This window comes from Saccoglossus kowalevskii, chromosome 7, assembly GCF_978046115.1.
Source record: "Saccoglossus kowalevskii chromosome 7, keSacKowa6.1, whole genome shotgun sequence".
Lineage (NCBI taxonomy): Eukaryota > Metazoa > Hemichordata > Enteropneusta > Harrimaniidae > Saccoglossus > Saccoglossus kowalevskii.
Genome location: NC_140647.1, coordinates 15779583 through 15797396, shown reverse-complemented (window position 1 = coordinate 15797396; position 17814 = coordinate 15779583). Strand labels below are relative to the sequence as shown.

The window sequence follows — 17814 nt, the reverse complement described above, 5'->3', positions numbered from 1 at the left end:
TTATTTCTGTCACAATCATTCTCACTACTAAATTAAAAGGCATTATTTTTTCCATATTTTAATAAAATACTGAGCCAACATAACCGTCATTAAAATGTTATTGTTACGCATAACAATATTACTTGCATTTATGCCATGTTATATGACCCATCACTTCGTGTGTCCATTTAATATCATAAACATAATTTGGGTTATATATTAAATAGATTAAAAAGGCCGCTCGTGGCGTTTTAACCTCCAGACATATCAGCAAGATGAGATTTAAAATATTAGCGTTATCGTCACTGATCTGAAAATAGATGATATTCCCGGAACGACAAATTTGAAAAAGCATTTTATATTTATATGACGTAAAAACATCATTATATGTGAATTATAATTTCTGCTGTATGTGTAATTGTTGGTGTAGTAGTCGTTTAGTAATTATGTTACATTGGTATATATAAGATTGAAGTCCGTGCATATTAATTACCTATTTGATATAATAAATTAGCTCATACTGCGCTTTGAAATTAACCACTAACTTGGCTACTATAGGGCTGTATAGTCCGTAAATATTAATTACCCAGTTTGCATAATAGTTAGCCAATCGTAGACGTCGTCATTGATGTCTGGCGAATCATTTAACATATTTACAAATCTAATTTGGTACACTAACAATGCTGTTGCTCTGGTATAAACCGTGTCCCACTGATGTCACTGGTATTTTTCAATCACCTATATTTTCTGATAACACCATTATGTTAAAGAAAATATCAATCTTGAAATTCATAAGAAAAAAAACGAAGAAATTCAAAAGATTACTGGTTGGTAGTATAACAGTGATATAAATATATGTGTAGAGAATGTAAAAGAATTTGACTATAAGGCGAATGATTGGTGCATTTCATACAAGACGGACCAACACCCATGTGTTTCGCCCCAACATGCAACAATTATGCTATTACACCCCAAGTGGGAGATGTTGAAGTTACAGATCAATTCCAACGGTATATATGTTCAGTGTAGTTACACCCATATATTCTCCAACGTTAATTCTCATAAACTACACTGTAAACGCATAGTTTTGGTGGGTATTGTATCATATTTGTCATTGAGATATAAACATAATGACAATGAAGTACATTTTGCTTGTCGATGTCTATTTTTGTCTTGTGTGGATTTAGTTCTAAAGAAAACGAAGCTATATAGGCTATCATGTTGCTTGAATATTTTGGTAAAACAATGTTTTGTTCTTCTTGAAAGTCATCAATCCAATTGCTTTTTATAGTTTGTATGTAGGCATCCTAAGTTAGTTCCTATACTTTGTGTGACAATACCTTCAAATGAGAACGTGGACATCACTGCACAGGCTCAAATAAAACCTATTTTGTTGTCAAAGTTGAGAACTCAAACTTTGCTTGTCAAAAGTATTATATATTATTTCAGAACATCCTGAACCTGATGTTGCCCCTGGGGATATCCTTGTTTTTGTGTAGATGTATAAACTATACCATCACTGCCTTTAACACCAATACCAGCTTTGACGTTTATTTATGAATTTGATAATCCACAGTACAAGTTATCTAATATAATTTTGCCAGTAATGATATTTAAAAAAAGGATATTTTCTATGGTATCCCCAATTTTTAATTAGAAAAGTTATAAAAGTTGAACTGAAAGTACAATAATTTAAATATTGATAATATTCCTTTACATGGCTGATTTACAGTGATTACAACTTTCCCAATTTTATTTGTACTGTATTTCTTGTCACATTGGGCGAACAATACCTAGGCATGCATTGGTGCAGTTATACATATAGTTGGATTTTCTTGTTTATTGGACCTGAATAATGTATGGTTATCTCGTTGATATGCATGGATACCTTAAAGCTTAAATAGTCCCAATGCTGTGTAAGAACACCGGAAGCAATTGTCAGATTCCAAGCTACCAGTTCTTGGTTCTTGGCTGAAATGAACATTAATTAAATCATTTCTCAAAGTAATTCTCATGACCCAAGTTGTCACGAACCTTTGAATTTCGCATGCATTACAATGTATATATACAATTGTTATACCACTACACACAGCCATTAAGTATACACTTGTTTGAAAAAAAGAATACATAGACATAATGATATAAATAAAGTTTCAAATAAATTGTACTTCTTGAGAATAAAACTGTAAAATAAGGAAGGTCTCGTATGAACCTACCATTATAATGACGGTTTATTAATTTGCACTAACATAGCTGTAAGTTGGTCCATAGCTCTTCTTGTGTCGGTCTTTAGTCTTTGTGATGGTATTTAACCATTTCGGTTACATTTGGTGCCATTAAATTTGCTAATTTCAGACATTAGGATTTCTAGGACAAAGAAGAACCATGGCTCCTTCCATAGACTTGCCTAACACAACGCAAATACGCAAATGACGCAAATAAAAGTCTGGAAATAACAAATTTAATGACACGAAATGTATCAGAAATTTCTAAAATATCACCACAAAGACCGACACAAGAAGAGATATGAACCCACGGCTAGTACTAGCAGTGATTCGCTGATTTTTATTAAACGTTTGAGTTAATAATATTTTAGAATAATATGAAACTAAATCTTCAAACCCAACTGTATGGGGGCGTTCGGGTCTTATCTTTCGGCCCCTAATGTTTACGCCAGATTCAGGAAAAGGTTTCGTGTGGGATGTAAAGTGGAATCTTGCAATTAAGTATAAGACTAACTCAAAATTGGAAAACTTGGACCCGAAGACTTGTGCTTAGCTTGCACGCAACATATACTGCCTACTCTGGGGTAAATATGCCAAGCAGAAATATACGCGAACGTGAAGGTCGGGCAGTGCTATATTTGAAAACATATATGGCGCCGACTCTACGAGTGAAAGTGCCATGACGTAGCCAAGCAGTGATGATGTCATGGTCACGAGAGACATTATTGAAGCTCACGTGTTTTGAAAGAAAAAAAAAATGGTTGGGTGACGTTTAAGGAAGTCAGAAACAAGCGATAGTAAGAATTATTGGAACAGTACAAATGCGACATTGGAAGGCTTGGTCAGGTCAATGTAGGTAACATGAAATAGAGACAGACGTCTCGAAGAAGGACTAGTACGACACCTGCAAGAACGAGCTGAGGCGTTGACGGATGAAATCACATAGTAAAAACAGAGAACGTTAAATTGCAACTGTATAGCCGTGAGTCTGAGTACAATTTACGTTTCAGGGGAATCTAAAGGAGAATATTGCGTTAAAATCGTAAATGGTCTGATTCGGGGAAAATTCGAAATGCCGCTCAAGATGAAATCGCCCACCACCTGGGATGGGAATCAAAGCTCAGGCACTAATGATTTTTTTTCCCGCGACCAGCAATAATGTTACGTTGTTTCGAGCGCATTGGACAGTTTTTAAAAGACGATAGTTTGTGTAAGCTTGTAACAATGGCCGGCCGTCTGCACGGAAGATTAAAAGAAAAAAGTGTCGTTCGAGAAATCATGAAAAGGGCCTATAAAAAGAAACCATCGTTTAGAAAAGGGAACTTGTACCTTATTGGTGAAATATACAGATCTCCACATCTGTGATTGAGATTGTGAGTAGGATATAGGTTCATTACAATTTCAAGCGGGAGTGTCGCCACCTACGCATGCGTCAGGTGGCCATAGCGTGTCATTGTTTTCAAACAAGCGTCTACACATAAGCCTTTGCGCTCTTAGCGTGTGTTGTTATCATCGCTTGGGACTCAATTCCCGCGCGTGCGCAGGTGACGCCCCCCCCCCCCCCGCCCTTCCCGCTTTAACCATTAGCTTGGCGGGTATTAGTTTAGCACTATATAATCAAAATACATTCATAAGCAGTTCTACGTGTATTTTATCAAAACTACCATGTATTTCAATTTGTTGTTGTAAAGCAAGTTGTTCAATTCTTAAATTTGCGGAATATATCATGTGGAGGGAGAAGCCAACAATCAAGTAACAAATGGGCTTGACGTTCTCCGTTTTTACTAATCCCGTTGGAAGGAGTCACTAGCAAGAACAACGGGTGTTTCATATTGGGTGGCTGAGGGGTACTTTTTTCCATGATTAAACTGGTTGACCGTAAATTATTACTATATAATACGTGTCAAATTAAATATACTAATCACTTTGTTATATAACATGGTGTTTTTGTTTCTTTAAAATTTGGATCGAGGTGTAGAGGTGTTTTCATCAAAAGCTGCATATCCGTATGTAATTGAATAGAACAATAAACAAGGCTTGCCGAAAGATGTTCTCTCCCAAGCTGATTAACGCGCAGTTGAGGTTTGGTTTCACTGAAGTTCTGTATGAAATTACTATGTTAGCTGCAGGTAGTATGGACGCCTATAACCGCTGACAAACACTAGTTATACAAACATTGTGCACTATTGTGAATAAGGCGCAGTGCTTATCGGGGAGAAATATTATTATTACTTTACACTCACCGTAACCGTCATTAGTGACTACGCTGAGTGGTCGCTTCGCTTAGGCGTAAGAAACTAGATTTACTTAAAAATAAAATTAATAAACAATATTATACCAAGCATAACTCGGTATCCAAATGATGAAATCATTTTTAGAGGTGGCATGTTCTCATTGCGATTTTGTATGAAGACGGACAAACAAGAGTTGCCTCTTCCCTGCTGATATACAGTTTGTATGATCAACTTGGTTTTTTAGAACGGAGAACAGGTTTTGTTTCTTTCACACAGGGCCTTATTGATCTTGACATACACTTCACTGAGTGCGTTGCCCCGTGACGTTTGTGTTGTCTCTGGATCATGTGACAATCAAAGTTATACATTAACCACAATCAAATCTATTTCTGTGTGTACATTGAACGGAGTATCAGGCCAGTAATTTGTCGATGTTATGCATTAACTGTTACATTTGAAGGACGGTGACGAGTGTTTATAGGACGCAGCAGGCAGACATTTACTGTACACTCATATCGCTAAGTTTGGTGGTTTTAAGACAGCATCATGTTCCGTGGCCCAAGAAGGGTGAGTATACATTATTTCCACAATGTTTCAGAGTTCGTGAAGTATGTTGATGACATATTTTTTTTTAAATTAGCTGATCTCTTATTAACCGTACCGCCGTCACTACTGACATGCTCATCTCTGAATCGAGATGACACGGAATTTAAACTTGATTACGCAACAAAACACGTCCTATTTAGTCTGTTTTGGGAATAAACGAATCACCCGACACACGCATATACATACATATATATATATAAATAGGTCATAATAATTTACTGTCAATAATTTACCATAATCAGCATGTAATTATCTATCATTATAGCGATTCGCCGTCCACAGGGTATATTTGATAACAAATAAATGACGTCACACTTGTACCTTTCAGGTCCTCGTACGGAGTCTAGACAATGTGAATTGGTTCAGTTTAATATTGACATTTTGTTTAAAAGAATCATTAACTTCCACTGCTTCAGTATACTCTGTTTGATGTCGTCATGTTTGCATGCCATACACGGAATAACCGCGTGTCGTAAAAAGCACCGGCTTGTCCACCCAGTAGAGGAAATCAGCACGCCCTCTGTAGTCAATAATCTCTTGTTATTTTGTTACGAATATAGCGACCGTGGTGCCTTTGTTGACTTCAAACACCTTAACTTCCTGATATTGTAAAACAAATGGAAACAGCACATATAATTCAGTGGTTTGGTTGGTTCAATTTTAAAATCTTATGTCACACCAAGTAATAGAACCGGCATTCTGACTAGTCAATCAAGTTATCGTGGCTGACCTATTTGATAACAATCGAAATAAAAACATGAGAATACATACAGAAATATGCATATACAAACATTTCTTTTAGCAGTGTGGAAGGACTGCAATCCTAACCACACTCCGTTGCATCTTTCGTGCTATATTTTGTTCATAATTATATTCAAATTCACCAGATCTCGCTTGTGTGTGTTGTGTTTTATTGTATCCTGTTGCGTATTGTGAAGTAGTGTTGCGTTGCGGCATTTTGTGTTGTATTTCACTTTGTCGAGCTGCGCTGTATTGCATTGTGTTGTTTTGTGTTAAATGTCATTGTATTTTGCTGTGTTGTGTTGCCAAGTGCTGTCTTGTCACGTCTTTTATAGTGGCGTTGGGTTGAGTATTGTAGTGTGTTTCGTTTCGTTGTATGCTGTATTGTGTTGCGTAATGTTGTATCACGTTGCGTTGCGTTGAGTTGTGTTGCGTTGTGCTGTATAATGTAGTGGAATGTTGCGTTGAGTTGTGTTGCGTTGTGTTGTGTAGTGTAATGTAGTGGAGTGTTGCGTTGCGTTGAGTTGTATTGTGTTGCGTTGCGTTGCTTTGCATTTTGTAGTGTATAGTTGTTGTGTGCCGTTGCGTTGTGTGGTGCTGCGTTGCGGTGCGTAATGTTGCGTTGTGTTGTGGTGTTTTCAACACTACGATAAATACTTTCCGTTTTCGACATTGTGAAGTTCTTTCGTTATTTGGGAGAAAAAAAAACCCTGATTTTGACAAGATAATTCAGAAATTAATAATAAGAATAATTCATAACGTATGTATTCCATACAAGAATATTACAGAAACAAAATTTGCTATATTCTCTATATTTTTGCCTTTCATTTGTCTTGAATTATGACTGTTCAACAACTTATGAACAATAACTTTAATGAACATGATATACTTGGTAAAATTACTGTATTTTTCTGCATAAAAAGGGAAGAATTTCACAATGTCGAAAACGGAAAAACTTTATCGCAATGGTTTTGTGTGGTGTTGTATTATTTGCGATATTTTCTTACCATATAGACTGATTAGATATCTGACTTTTTTAACAGGGTCCAATGCGAGGTCCCATGCGTGGTCCAATGCGTGGTCCAATGCGTCGCCGTCCATTGGCAACGGCAGTAGTGGTCGGAGCTGCCGCAGGTGCAGTTTCTCGGTCTGGAAAATCGTCTTCAAGCAAAACCACCGTCGTCCAACATAGTCAACCGCAACCAACTTATTACTATGTCCAACAGCCGCCGCCAAATCAGCAGCATTATCCCACACCGGTCCCTCAACAGTATCAGCCACATGCGCAGCCACCACCATATCAGCCGCCGCAAGCACAGCAACCACCACCACTACCTCAATCAGCGACAACCAACGTTTACAATGTTACTATACAGGTATCAACAGTATGTTCAAGCGCCCTCTAGAGACCAACATCAATATTTGGTTCGAACCGAGGGAAAAGATATTTGTTCGTTTGAACCGCATTGTAGTCTTTCGTCGCTTGAGGGCGCTACTTGAAGGATCGTTGTATGCTTAACTATATTATTATTACTACTTGTTCTCGGTACGATACATACATCGATATGACTGACATATTAAGATCGGCAATCCTGAATTTGTAAAATTTGAATGAATGTCTAACTAGTTCATCGCATAAAGGGGAGTTATATAATAATAAACATCGTTATGATGTTTGTCATCGAGATACCATCTTATTTCGAGATTCCACAGAAACTTTTTGTTATGAAAAGTAATATTAGTATATGATCACGCAATGAACATAAATAGTATAAAAACAAATGCACCTGTTGACGTATAAGTCCTCGCTGGTGAATTCTGGATATTCATATTTTTTTTAGTAGATCTTAAGACTTTAACATATAGTATAATTGTACTGGCGAGTTAATTTCGTAACCTGATTGATCGGGATTGGATTTATTGCCCAGATCATGTGATCACTACTTACTATTGCTATTTTACTCCACAGGAGAAAGACTCGAAAGGTAGGTTACTGTTAGGTTACGCGTTTTAAAGCTTCACAATATGCCATCCCACCGTTCGGTAAAAGTGTACAAGTGCGAAGTTCGTGACATATTTAAACTGTAAATGTAAATAATTAATGTCAATGTGTTTTAATTTGAAGGAAAAACAGAAAAAGACGTAGATCTGATTAATTTCGGTGACGGCGCCACATCGAACCAACCATCTGCACCTGCAGCTGCATCCTCATCGTCCTTGCCGTACCCGGCACAACATCCCGTGGGTATGCCGGTGCCTCAACCATACGGATACGCAACACCACAGCAGGCCGGGGATTTGCTGCGTAATCCACATCCAGGCGGAGCACAGCCATCACACAATGTTACGCCAAACCAACAAACTCAAACCCCGCCTTATCCCATATAACTGCAACAGGAGGAATGCACGATCGTAAATACTGTAAAATACTATTTTAGCTGTTCGTTGAAAAACCATGTTGGGTGTTTTGTGTGGAATTCATTTTCACTGATTTTTGACAAGTTGAATGTAAAATATAGGACAAAAAGGTATATTCCGACGCTGATTTAATTTTCATATTTTGGACACTTTTCATATAGTAGTTTCCATTAGAGTAGCAAATTACGGCATATTTAAAGTGGTAAATTTGTTTAACTCGAAATGTGCGCAATCGATATATGTATTACGCCCTTTACCAATTAAAGTGAATTTATGTGAATCTGCCGAATGGGGGCGCGAATTATTCAACTTCATCAAGAGACGGCTTCTCGATAAAATCAGTTACAACACCTAGTCTGTTTTGTTGTCATTATTATTATTAAATGCAGAAGCATTTTAGATATCAATATTATTTATGCTATTTCACATCATTACATGATACTATCGTTGAAATTATAATTACGTAACAGTGTATGTATTTTATCTATTCATATGACGCCCGTATTAATACTTTAAGATGCTCGTTTTTAACTTAACAGATATTTGTGCAAGTAATTTGCCATTTTCTGTTTAGCAGCCTCGATCCATGTTGTACAAGTTTTAATAACAATAAACTTCAAAATTAATATTGCCATGTAATATGATCGAGACATTAAATGTATTTGAATATCAATATATCTTTCGGGGGAATAACAAACAGTAAATAAATATAAAAGTACACTTGTGGAAATGTATATTAGCCCGATTTAAACTTTCCATTGTGTTGGGATTACTCGTCTGCTTACATCATTTCATGGCAGACAGTTAAAGTGAGGGAGTCGATACCTGCGCATGCGGCCATAACATGTCGCTGTTTACAAACAGGCGTCTACCCATAAACCTTTGCGTTTTAGCGTTCGTTCTTATCGTCGCTTGGGACAGGTGACGACCCCTCCGCTTTAAGTATCATTGTAGCCTCCAAAGCAAACTCAGTCTTCTAAGATTTGATGTCAGCTTGTATTGCCACAGTAGTGAATTGGTGTACATGTTACGCTATAGTACGCCCTAAATATACATGTCAAGATCGGTGAAAATAAACATCTTTAACATTGTTCATGCCACTCCAAAGGAAACTGCAAACTAGCGGGGCCGATATGTCACGTATGATAAACGTGGTACGTTCTCCTATCTCATAGTAAACAGTTCAATCGAAAGAGATACAATAAATACATGCTTCAATGAGGTTTGTATTGTAGCAAATTGACATCTGTTACGTTGTAGTATATTTCATTCATTGAAAATATATCATTGTGTACAATGTCTGTTAATTATTTGTTCGCGTCATATTTCTTGTTATTGTTTGTTTCACGTGTATCCGGAGTCCTGTGCATAGTTATATTTTATCATCTTTTTCACCGGAAAGTCATCTCGTTGATTAATTTTCTGATACTAATTTCATTTAAAATTATAATCTACTCCAGCAGGTATAATGGAACACACCTTGCTATAATTCAGAGCAGCTTAACCAGCTGGTATGATGCGTGGCTATGACTAAATAATTACGTTCTCGTTATCTGAGAGTACAAGTATGTCGAAAAGCGAACGCACGCCACGGCCTCGAGACACCTGACATCTGATCCTGGCGCCGAAGTTGGCCGATCCATGACCCGAATGACTCCTCATGACGATATTCGTGACCCATCGTGGACGTCGTCATGCTATGACGTCAAATTGTAAGCTGATAGATCATCGAGGTTTAATCGATAGACGTATCTGTCGAGAAGAGTTGGATTGGGCGTTGGCGATTTGGCTCGCCATCTATGTTTCAATTCATGAGACTAGACGGCCATCTAGCGGGCCGTGTTAATTCTCTCGCGGCGATGCAAACCCCGACAAAGACAACGGTAATACTAATCACGAGCTCCATATGTCTATCACTCGTTCTGTTAGAATACAACAATTACATGCATACAGACACGAGAACTAATCTAAAAAAACTGGTATGCAACGTACCGTAAACAGTTGTTTTATATTATTATTATTTATTATTATTTATTTATTGCTTCCCTTTTGTAACAGGGGCTCACTATGTAAACTAGGAGCTGCACCAAAAAAAAAAAAAAAAAAAAAATACATTTCACTCAAAGACTTATGGATAAAAAAAAACTTTTGATTGACAAAAAGAAATTAAGTTACATGAACTAAGATAACAAAATATAACAACAACAAAAGACATCTAAAAGTAGCAACAAAAAAAAAAAAAAAAAAAAAAAATAAGAAAACTAAAATATAAGAAGTACACTGGAAAAATATTAAATATTATCTGTATACCTCTTTCTACTGTCCATGGCATCACAGTCCCACTGACCTATTTAATAACGCTGAACCCAGAATAAGGGCTGCTGGAATATTTATTATGAAGCATTCGCGTCGGACAGATATAACTCGATCCAGCTGTGACTGGATACATTTGTCGATCACGATTGAATTACACGCGAGATTGGTTATATTACGTCTCTTGCGCTTGGTGCGTAATACCTTATTTTTAGTGCTAGGCCTGTGTTATATCAAAATTGGCCCATATGCACAGAGCGATTAAATCAGGCAATTCTTTATCACCCGATTTCACGATTTACGTCGAAGTGCCCTTTCTTTAGCAATCATCAACTACACCACATGTATTTATCTAATTGTGTCTTGCATGTGCAATTTAAAAAGAGTACCGTACGGAGCTCTGGCGAATGTTCTTTGATATAGATTTGGCACTACCTCAATCCCTCTGTAGACCGCGACACGGCGTATTGTATGTATAAGGAATTTAACAAATGTTTGTTTTTCTCGTTTTAATTCCCTTTCCGTAAGTTACTTTTTCTTTATACTCTGTTATGTAGATCTCGTGACCTTATTGCCGTTCTCTGTGGACCCGGGGACGGTACTGTGTCTAATTAAACGAAACGCAAATGTACATTTGCACGCACAAGAGACGGGGAACACTAAGCTAGGGCATACCTACAGAATTTACGATAGAAATACAACAACTAACAAACCAGTGATAAAACGTGGGATTTGTCTCCAGGGGTATGTGGATAAACGAATTCCATAAAACTGTGACGAGAAATTGAATCTAAGGTGATTCGATTTTGCCAGGGGCAAACATGACAGTATTATTCTAGGCGCATACACACGCAATGAAGTAAACATCGTCTGCCCTTGGGCTAACGCAGTGTTACGTTGGAGAGATATCGTGCAATTGTGTAATATTTATATGCGGATGTATATTGGTTTAATATGGTTTGAGTAATTTTGTTTTTTCTGGTATTTGAGAAGAAACAAAAATAATGGATGTTTCTGTGGGTTTGAATATTTTTAAGAGAGAGTAATAGTTTTTTAGGAGGGGGTACTAGTATATACACGAATGGAAATATGGATTTTGTTTTGTTTCATATACACTCCTAAAATAATATTGTATTGCATTCTATGTATTACCACTCCCCTCTCAAGAAACTGTAGGTTTACCACGGGGAACTATAATCTACTGTACGCAGGGGGGGGGGGGTATTGGCTGGTATTTTGTATAAGAATTAGACAAGGGATGAAGGCTCCAGCGAGCTCATATTTTTTTTAAACTGGAAAAAACAGACGAACAGAATGAAAAATAAAATCTATAAAAAATACCAGGTTGAAGAATATTAGTTGCTCGTTCAAATTTCGCCAAAGCCTTCAATATTTTACCGATATCTGCAGAATAAATCAAGAGAACTACACAAATTGTCTCCATTTATGTTATTATTTTTTACCTGTTGAGTGAGGCTAACCTAGTCCTAAACTCGGTGTGTGTGGTTCGTAACCAGTCTTATGATTGGTTGTTGACACATTCTGAATAGGCCACGCCTCCAACTGTGCCATGCTTTCGGGCAAACCGTTAATTATTCATAAATGGAGTCAATTTGTGTAGTTTTCTTGATTTATTCATTAATACGTACTCATAGAAGTACGAGAGACATAGTGCCATAGTGAACACAAATTCGGTAAGCTCAAGGTGCAATACAGCCACGATTGTAGTTTTACAACAGAATGCGAAGTTTTGAAGGAAAATTCTATACTGATCTAGCTAAAATAATTTGGATACCTAACCAATAAATGTAAAGAAAAAAAGTACTTGCATCTTGAAAACTATAAAACCTCAAGTCTGTGACTAACGCAGGAAGATTGAAGAATACCCGAACGTCCTCCAGTAGCGATCGTGTAAGGGAGATGTCACATACACTTGTTCATATTCCCCGACATCTTGGCCAAGAAGTTATAACATTTTTTTTCATGACGTCATCATTTTCAATAGTATGTAAATTGTGGATTTAATTTATTAAATACATGTACATATTTTTTGTTAAATATTGCAACACGTACAGATTTTAATAAAACAGCATCATTATATCCTTTGAATCACAATCCATTTACAAAGTTCACCGTAAAATAATATACGTTGGGCAACACATAAACTATGGTATATGATTTGAAGCGCATTGGAGGTTCAATTCAGATGAGGAGAACCAGCATGGACGTCTGCCACTGTTTCTGGCTTATAATCGGCACGACAGCGGCAGACTCGGGCGATTCTAACTTTACACACTTTGAGGGTAGTTTTCATCTTAAACCAGATATTACCTGTAATATCAGTTAAATTTTCTGTAAATAAACTAATGTGATACAGCATAGAACGTTGTAATACATTGTAAACTACACATTTTAATATATTTAAGATTTATTTTTGCTTATTTTTAAAATCATACCTATTTTACAGAAATGGATTTTGAGAATCCTAGACTCATTTCTATACTTGCGGCCGTTTCAATTTACATACTGTGAGAACATTGCTGCGTACGCTATGTAACTTTTTTGTAAAGATGTCCAATGGTTTGATGCGCAGGAGAAAATTATGCACGTGTAATCACTTACACTCCTCACAGCTTGCCTACTTGAAAACAATTCTTTTAAAATTGAGGAGGATCAAAGAATCTCAAACAATCAAGTTAAAAGAACAACCTTGGTTTGAAAGAAGGATTTCTAGAAATCCGTCTGGGTGGTTTTAGAACTCCATTTGGCGTTGCAAGTGGTTGGTGGTTATTCACTCAGATAATTACGAAGACAAACAATAGTTTGACATCTTGAACATGCTTAAAGGGCGGTAGTCGTCGCGCCACGCAAGCGCGAGATATATGGGTCTCATTATGAACAAAGATGGCGACTTTGACTGTTGCGCAGATCAACGAGTACAAACTTAGACGTTACCAAGCTTTAATCAGGTATGTTTTGGTGATTGGAAGGTATCAGAGGTGTCACTAGCAGTAATTAGTGCAAGTCGCGCCCAGGTTAAACCTCATACTCTTTTCATTGGAAGATCTCATTGGATTGTGGGAGAATCATTGTTTATCAACACAAATGTCACACATGCGCAGCGCGACGACCACCACCCTTTAACATTGTATACAAACAAAATTAACAGTACAGTGAGCAAATAAGATATCCACAGAAATAGATTCAAAGTAACAGTATTGATATTTATTGAAGATTTTTTTTATCAGTGTCAAATCTTGAAGAAAATAAACAATCCCCATTGGTGTATGATGATTAGCTGTGAAAACACCACCCGGTGTGCTGAATAGATCTGTTCCAGAGAGACACGATCGCAGTGTGTAAAACAGACTGTAAGAGTCTCTACATTCTCCAAGTATCAGTCTCTGCCACAGACCAGTTTGAATATTCTTGTATTCTAAATGGTGTATGCATCTAGTGATACTCAAAAACAGTAGAAATATGAACAGATCATTGTGATCTCACTTAACCAGAAAACGTTTGTTTTTCTGCGATTTACTTGGATTGTTCGACATAGCTAATCATAATTCATGGATTTCTCATGCCAGACGTTCTACATGCCAAAGCACTCGTACAGAAACTTCATGCCATCGTGTTCAAGAACATGCCTACTTGCAGCGTTCCCATGGCTATTTATCGAGTTTGCTGAATTTTGGCTTGAGGAAATGTTTATATATATAATATATAAACAAATAAAAAACAAAACTATGACTAATATCAAGCATTTAAAAATGCATAATCCCTCAGATTAAGGTGTAAAATGGGCCTGTGGCAATGAGCGGTTCTCTACCTTCAAACAAGCCACATTGGCAAAAATCAGTCAAGATTTGTAGAACGAAGTCTCTAGTACAAGCATATCAGATGATGGCTGCAGTATCAGCACCACAAATTAAATATGATCACACTTTGTCCCAGTAACATTCTTTTATTTGCACACATTTGTAGTTCAATCACCTCAGATACAAGGACTCATAAATACAATGCATCATGCAGCAGACAACTACCCCATAAATCTTACTGAAGTTTTGAATGGCATACACCCATTTCCATGTGAGACAGTTGCCATAGCAACACAGACCAGGACCAAAATAACCTTGCTCTGTCAGTACATCACTCCTATACATAATATATTTACATTTCGAGTGACATAGCCCAGTTCAAAGTCAGTGTGATAAGTGATAATATTGTGAGATCAAAATATCAAACAAAGACAAGAGAAAATGCATCTTTGTATCAATGTGCCATATCAGAGCACATATATCATGTCAAAACATTCTTAGGCATTAGGAGATCTTTGGGATGCGAAAAGCAGAGATCGTTAAAATGATTATCACAATAACATCAGACAGTTATTGCTAAAATCAGACACAAACATCTTTAGGCTTGAATGCCAAACCAAAGCAATAAAGTGTTTGTGGAAATATTATTGGAACAAGGACGTTCAAGAGGGTTGCTAACATGCATGCATGTATTAATGGGCAATAAAACTCCAGGCATAATCAGAATTTATACCAAATCATCAGTGGATTACATCATATAGACCATTCTACTCAGGATGAAATTATATTAAAAGCAGTGACATGTTGGAGAGCAAATGAATTGGAAATTATGTATGTTTTTTTACTACAAAAAAAAACTATTAAAAACACACAAAACCTTAATAATTAGTATTTACATTGAAACCATCTGATATATAGTTGTTGTTTTTTTCATAAAATTTTTATCAAATCATGTCTTATGTGTTCAGTACTCAGTGTTGGCAATTTAATATTATATATACAATGAACAGATTGGATTAATACATTTTCCTGGCTGGTTTGACATGCCTTGCATACACTACAAATAAGATTTATCACACATGTGTGGCCACTAAAAATATTCTTGTTCAAATTCTTGGAAAGGCCAGCCAGGGAAATCTTTAAGTAAAGAAAAATAATGGTAATTTTCACAAAGGTGAAAGTTTCAAGTTTATATCGATGGTGTCTTGATGGGAGTTCTGGGTGACGCACTTCTGCGATATCTGCCATCTGCCGATGTGGCGTACACGTTTCCTGTTGGGGCTTTTGAAGAGAAAGCAGCAAAATAATCCGCTGCAAAAGACACAACATCATCAGGTTTCCTGAGTAGTAGGAACTGTAAGAAGTCTGCAAGTAATGCTTTCAGTTCTGGATGGTGCCTCATATACACAGCATGGTCACCTTTGAGTTCCTCCTGCAAGCGAACAAGAACAAAGACATAAATAGATAAGTGAATTTTAAACTCGTGGGGCAAATGGGAATAATGCATCAGAGAACTTAGAAAAGTAGCCTTTTGGCTGAGATAGCTCCACTGTTAGCAATGCACATTTCAATTAGAGAATTGAACATATCACCTGTGAGAAATCCACCTGAGGTACCCATGTGTATTATATCAAAGCAATCAAATTTGTGGTTTTCAACAAGTCGAAAATATTACTTTTTACCAAAAATATTCACCAAAATTAGAGAATTAAAGATATCATCATCAAATATCAAAGCAATCGGACTTGTAGTTTTCAAGAAGAAGTCGAAAAAGTAAAAAGTTGACACAGATGCCAATGATGACGACTGATACTCACTTATTTCATAAGCTCTGCTTGACAAACTTAATTAATAGTGGGAATTGAATATAACACAGAGTAGCAACGTAATTTTAATAATGGCTTTAAAGACAAAAAAAAATCAATAACGGTATGAAATCAACAGTCAAATATCAAACACTTGCTTGTATTTACACACGTCTTTTACAACCCCACAAATAAAATGATATACAATTCATTTAATACTGTTGTCCTTGCAACTGATTCTAGACTTTTATCTTCATCACTGAATAGCAATTTAGGACAATTAATGGCACACCATCTGGAAAATATCAAATGTTCAAACGACCCGACGTGGCTTGTATGTTTTCAAAACCCCTGTGTCACATACCTTTCTATCAAGGAACTTAGAATAAAGTTGCATATCCTCTTCCCAGTTGAGTGGCTGTTTTTTGAAAACTGGTTTATCACGGTCTTCCTCAGTTTCTAGCCTGCTAGGCACCCTTAGTAACCTCATAGTGACAGGTGATCCGACTTGAACTCTACTAGTCAGGTGTCTAAGAAGGGAACGTAGAAAAGGATATTAGTATGCTAAACATGACATGTTTCAAATATATAGTGATAGTAATTGTCTGTAAGCAATTAATGTGATTAGAATAGTCAAGCTGCATGATATTGACTTCCAAAGGAAAGAAAAAAGTGTTGCCTCCGATAATTTAAAGCCAAATTGAGATGTATAGATAAATCGGGGCACCAGCTCTCAAAGTTGCACTCTGAAAGCTTCAGTAGATCTTGGCAGTTAGCCCTATATTTAATGGGCTGACTTTGCATTTAATGAAATAATTATTTATTAAATGTTCAAATTTCAATAATACTCGGTGTGTCTATGAGGTGGTGGTCCATTTGATTGTTCCTATGAATGCCATTACCAATAGCCGAACAGTTGAATAGAGGCATACATAAACTAATGAGATTCTCCACTCTTTGAATTGACTGCAGCCATAGTAACACAGCTTAACCTTCTCACCACCAGTTCCCTCTTTTCAAAACGAATTCACAAAATAGTCCCGCTTATAGTCTTCAGAAGATTGAGACAAAAATAACCAATTCTTTTGAATAAAAACTGAAAATTGGCTCAAACTTTGTCTGTTGACTCCAAAATTAGGATTCATTCAAAAAATATTGAAGAATATAAGGAAAAAAGTAGAAAACAATTTTGAGCAAGAAATTCTGGTGATGAAAAAGTTAAGACCCTTAACCAGGAATCCAGAAAGAGACAAATATTAAATACTTTCAATTAGAAAATTTGAGTTTCAGTGCTTTTTGCTGTTAGCACTCAATAAATCAGAAATGCAACTTTTCCCTGAAAATGTAGTTATTTGTTTGTTTGTTAGTTTTTCATTCTTCCAGAACCATGATTTAACATTTCCACTACACAAAACTGTGCAGGATATTGAAGCAGTTGACTTAGCAGTATCTTGAATCTGTAGTGTTTATTCAATTCAATGGAAATCATGCGACTTTTAAATTTCTAGAGTTATCACAATTAGTGTTCTACAATGCATCTTGTTTTGCTGGGGCTTGGGAAAATAATAATCGTGCATAATACAAGTAGAGTTGTTTTTTTTTTCAGTAAATAAGAACAACTTTTATTATGTCTGAAGACTAGTTGGAGCTGTCTGTCTTTTTCCCATAATATATG

At 36.5% G+C, this 17814-nt stretch overlaps 2 protein-coding genes across 3 annotated transcripts in view; one reads left to right on the top strand and one right to left on the bottom strand.

Moving 5' to 3' along the window:
* Nucleotides 1-4904: 4904 nt before the first annotated feature.
* Nucleotides 4905-8173, top strand: LOC102802778 (uncharacterized). The gene is made up of 4 exons (XM_078008910.2): nt 4905-5005; nt 6829-7161; nt 7755-7785; nt 7911-8173. Exons 1-4 carry the CDS (start codon nt 4985-4987, stop codon nt 8171-8173), a joined length of 648 nt encoding a protein of 215 aa, XP_077865036.1. The 5' UTR covers nt 4905-4984.
* A 6977-nt stretch (nt 8174-15150) lies between these two features.
* The window catches only part of LOC100375913 (ciliogenesis-associated TTC17-interacting protein-like), a 37358-nt gene continuing 34694 nt past the window's right edge, over nt 15151-17814 (bottom strand). For both annotated transcript variants that reach the window (XM_085501163.1, XM_002734381.4), the window contains exons 9-10: nt 16504-16669; nt 15151-15766 (exon numbers count right to left, since the gene is read on the bottom strand). In XM_085501163.1, coding sequence (XP_085357289.1) covers nt 15524-15766; nt 16504-16669 — 409 coding nt within the window. In that variant the 3' untranslated portion in view covers nt 15151-15523. The remainder of the gene's footprint in view (nt 15767-16503; nt 16670-17814) is intronic.

What these genes read in the sequence shown, in the direction of transcription:
- LOC102802778 (XM_078008910.2), top strand. Translation starts at nt 4,985, where the DNA reads ATGTTCCGTGGCCCAAGAAGG. An exon ending in TGTTCCGTGGCCCAAGAAGG is followed by an intron (nt 5,006 to 6,828) that starts GTGAGTATACAT and finishes CTTTTTTAACAG; the next exon opens with GGTCCAATGCGAGGTCCCAT. An exon ending in TTTACAATGTTACTATACAG is followed by an intron (nt 7,162 to 7,754) that starts GTATCAACAGTA and finishes TTTACTCCACAG; the next exon opens with GAGAAAGACTCGAAAGGTAG.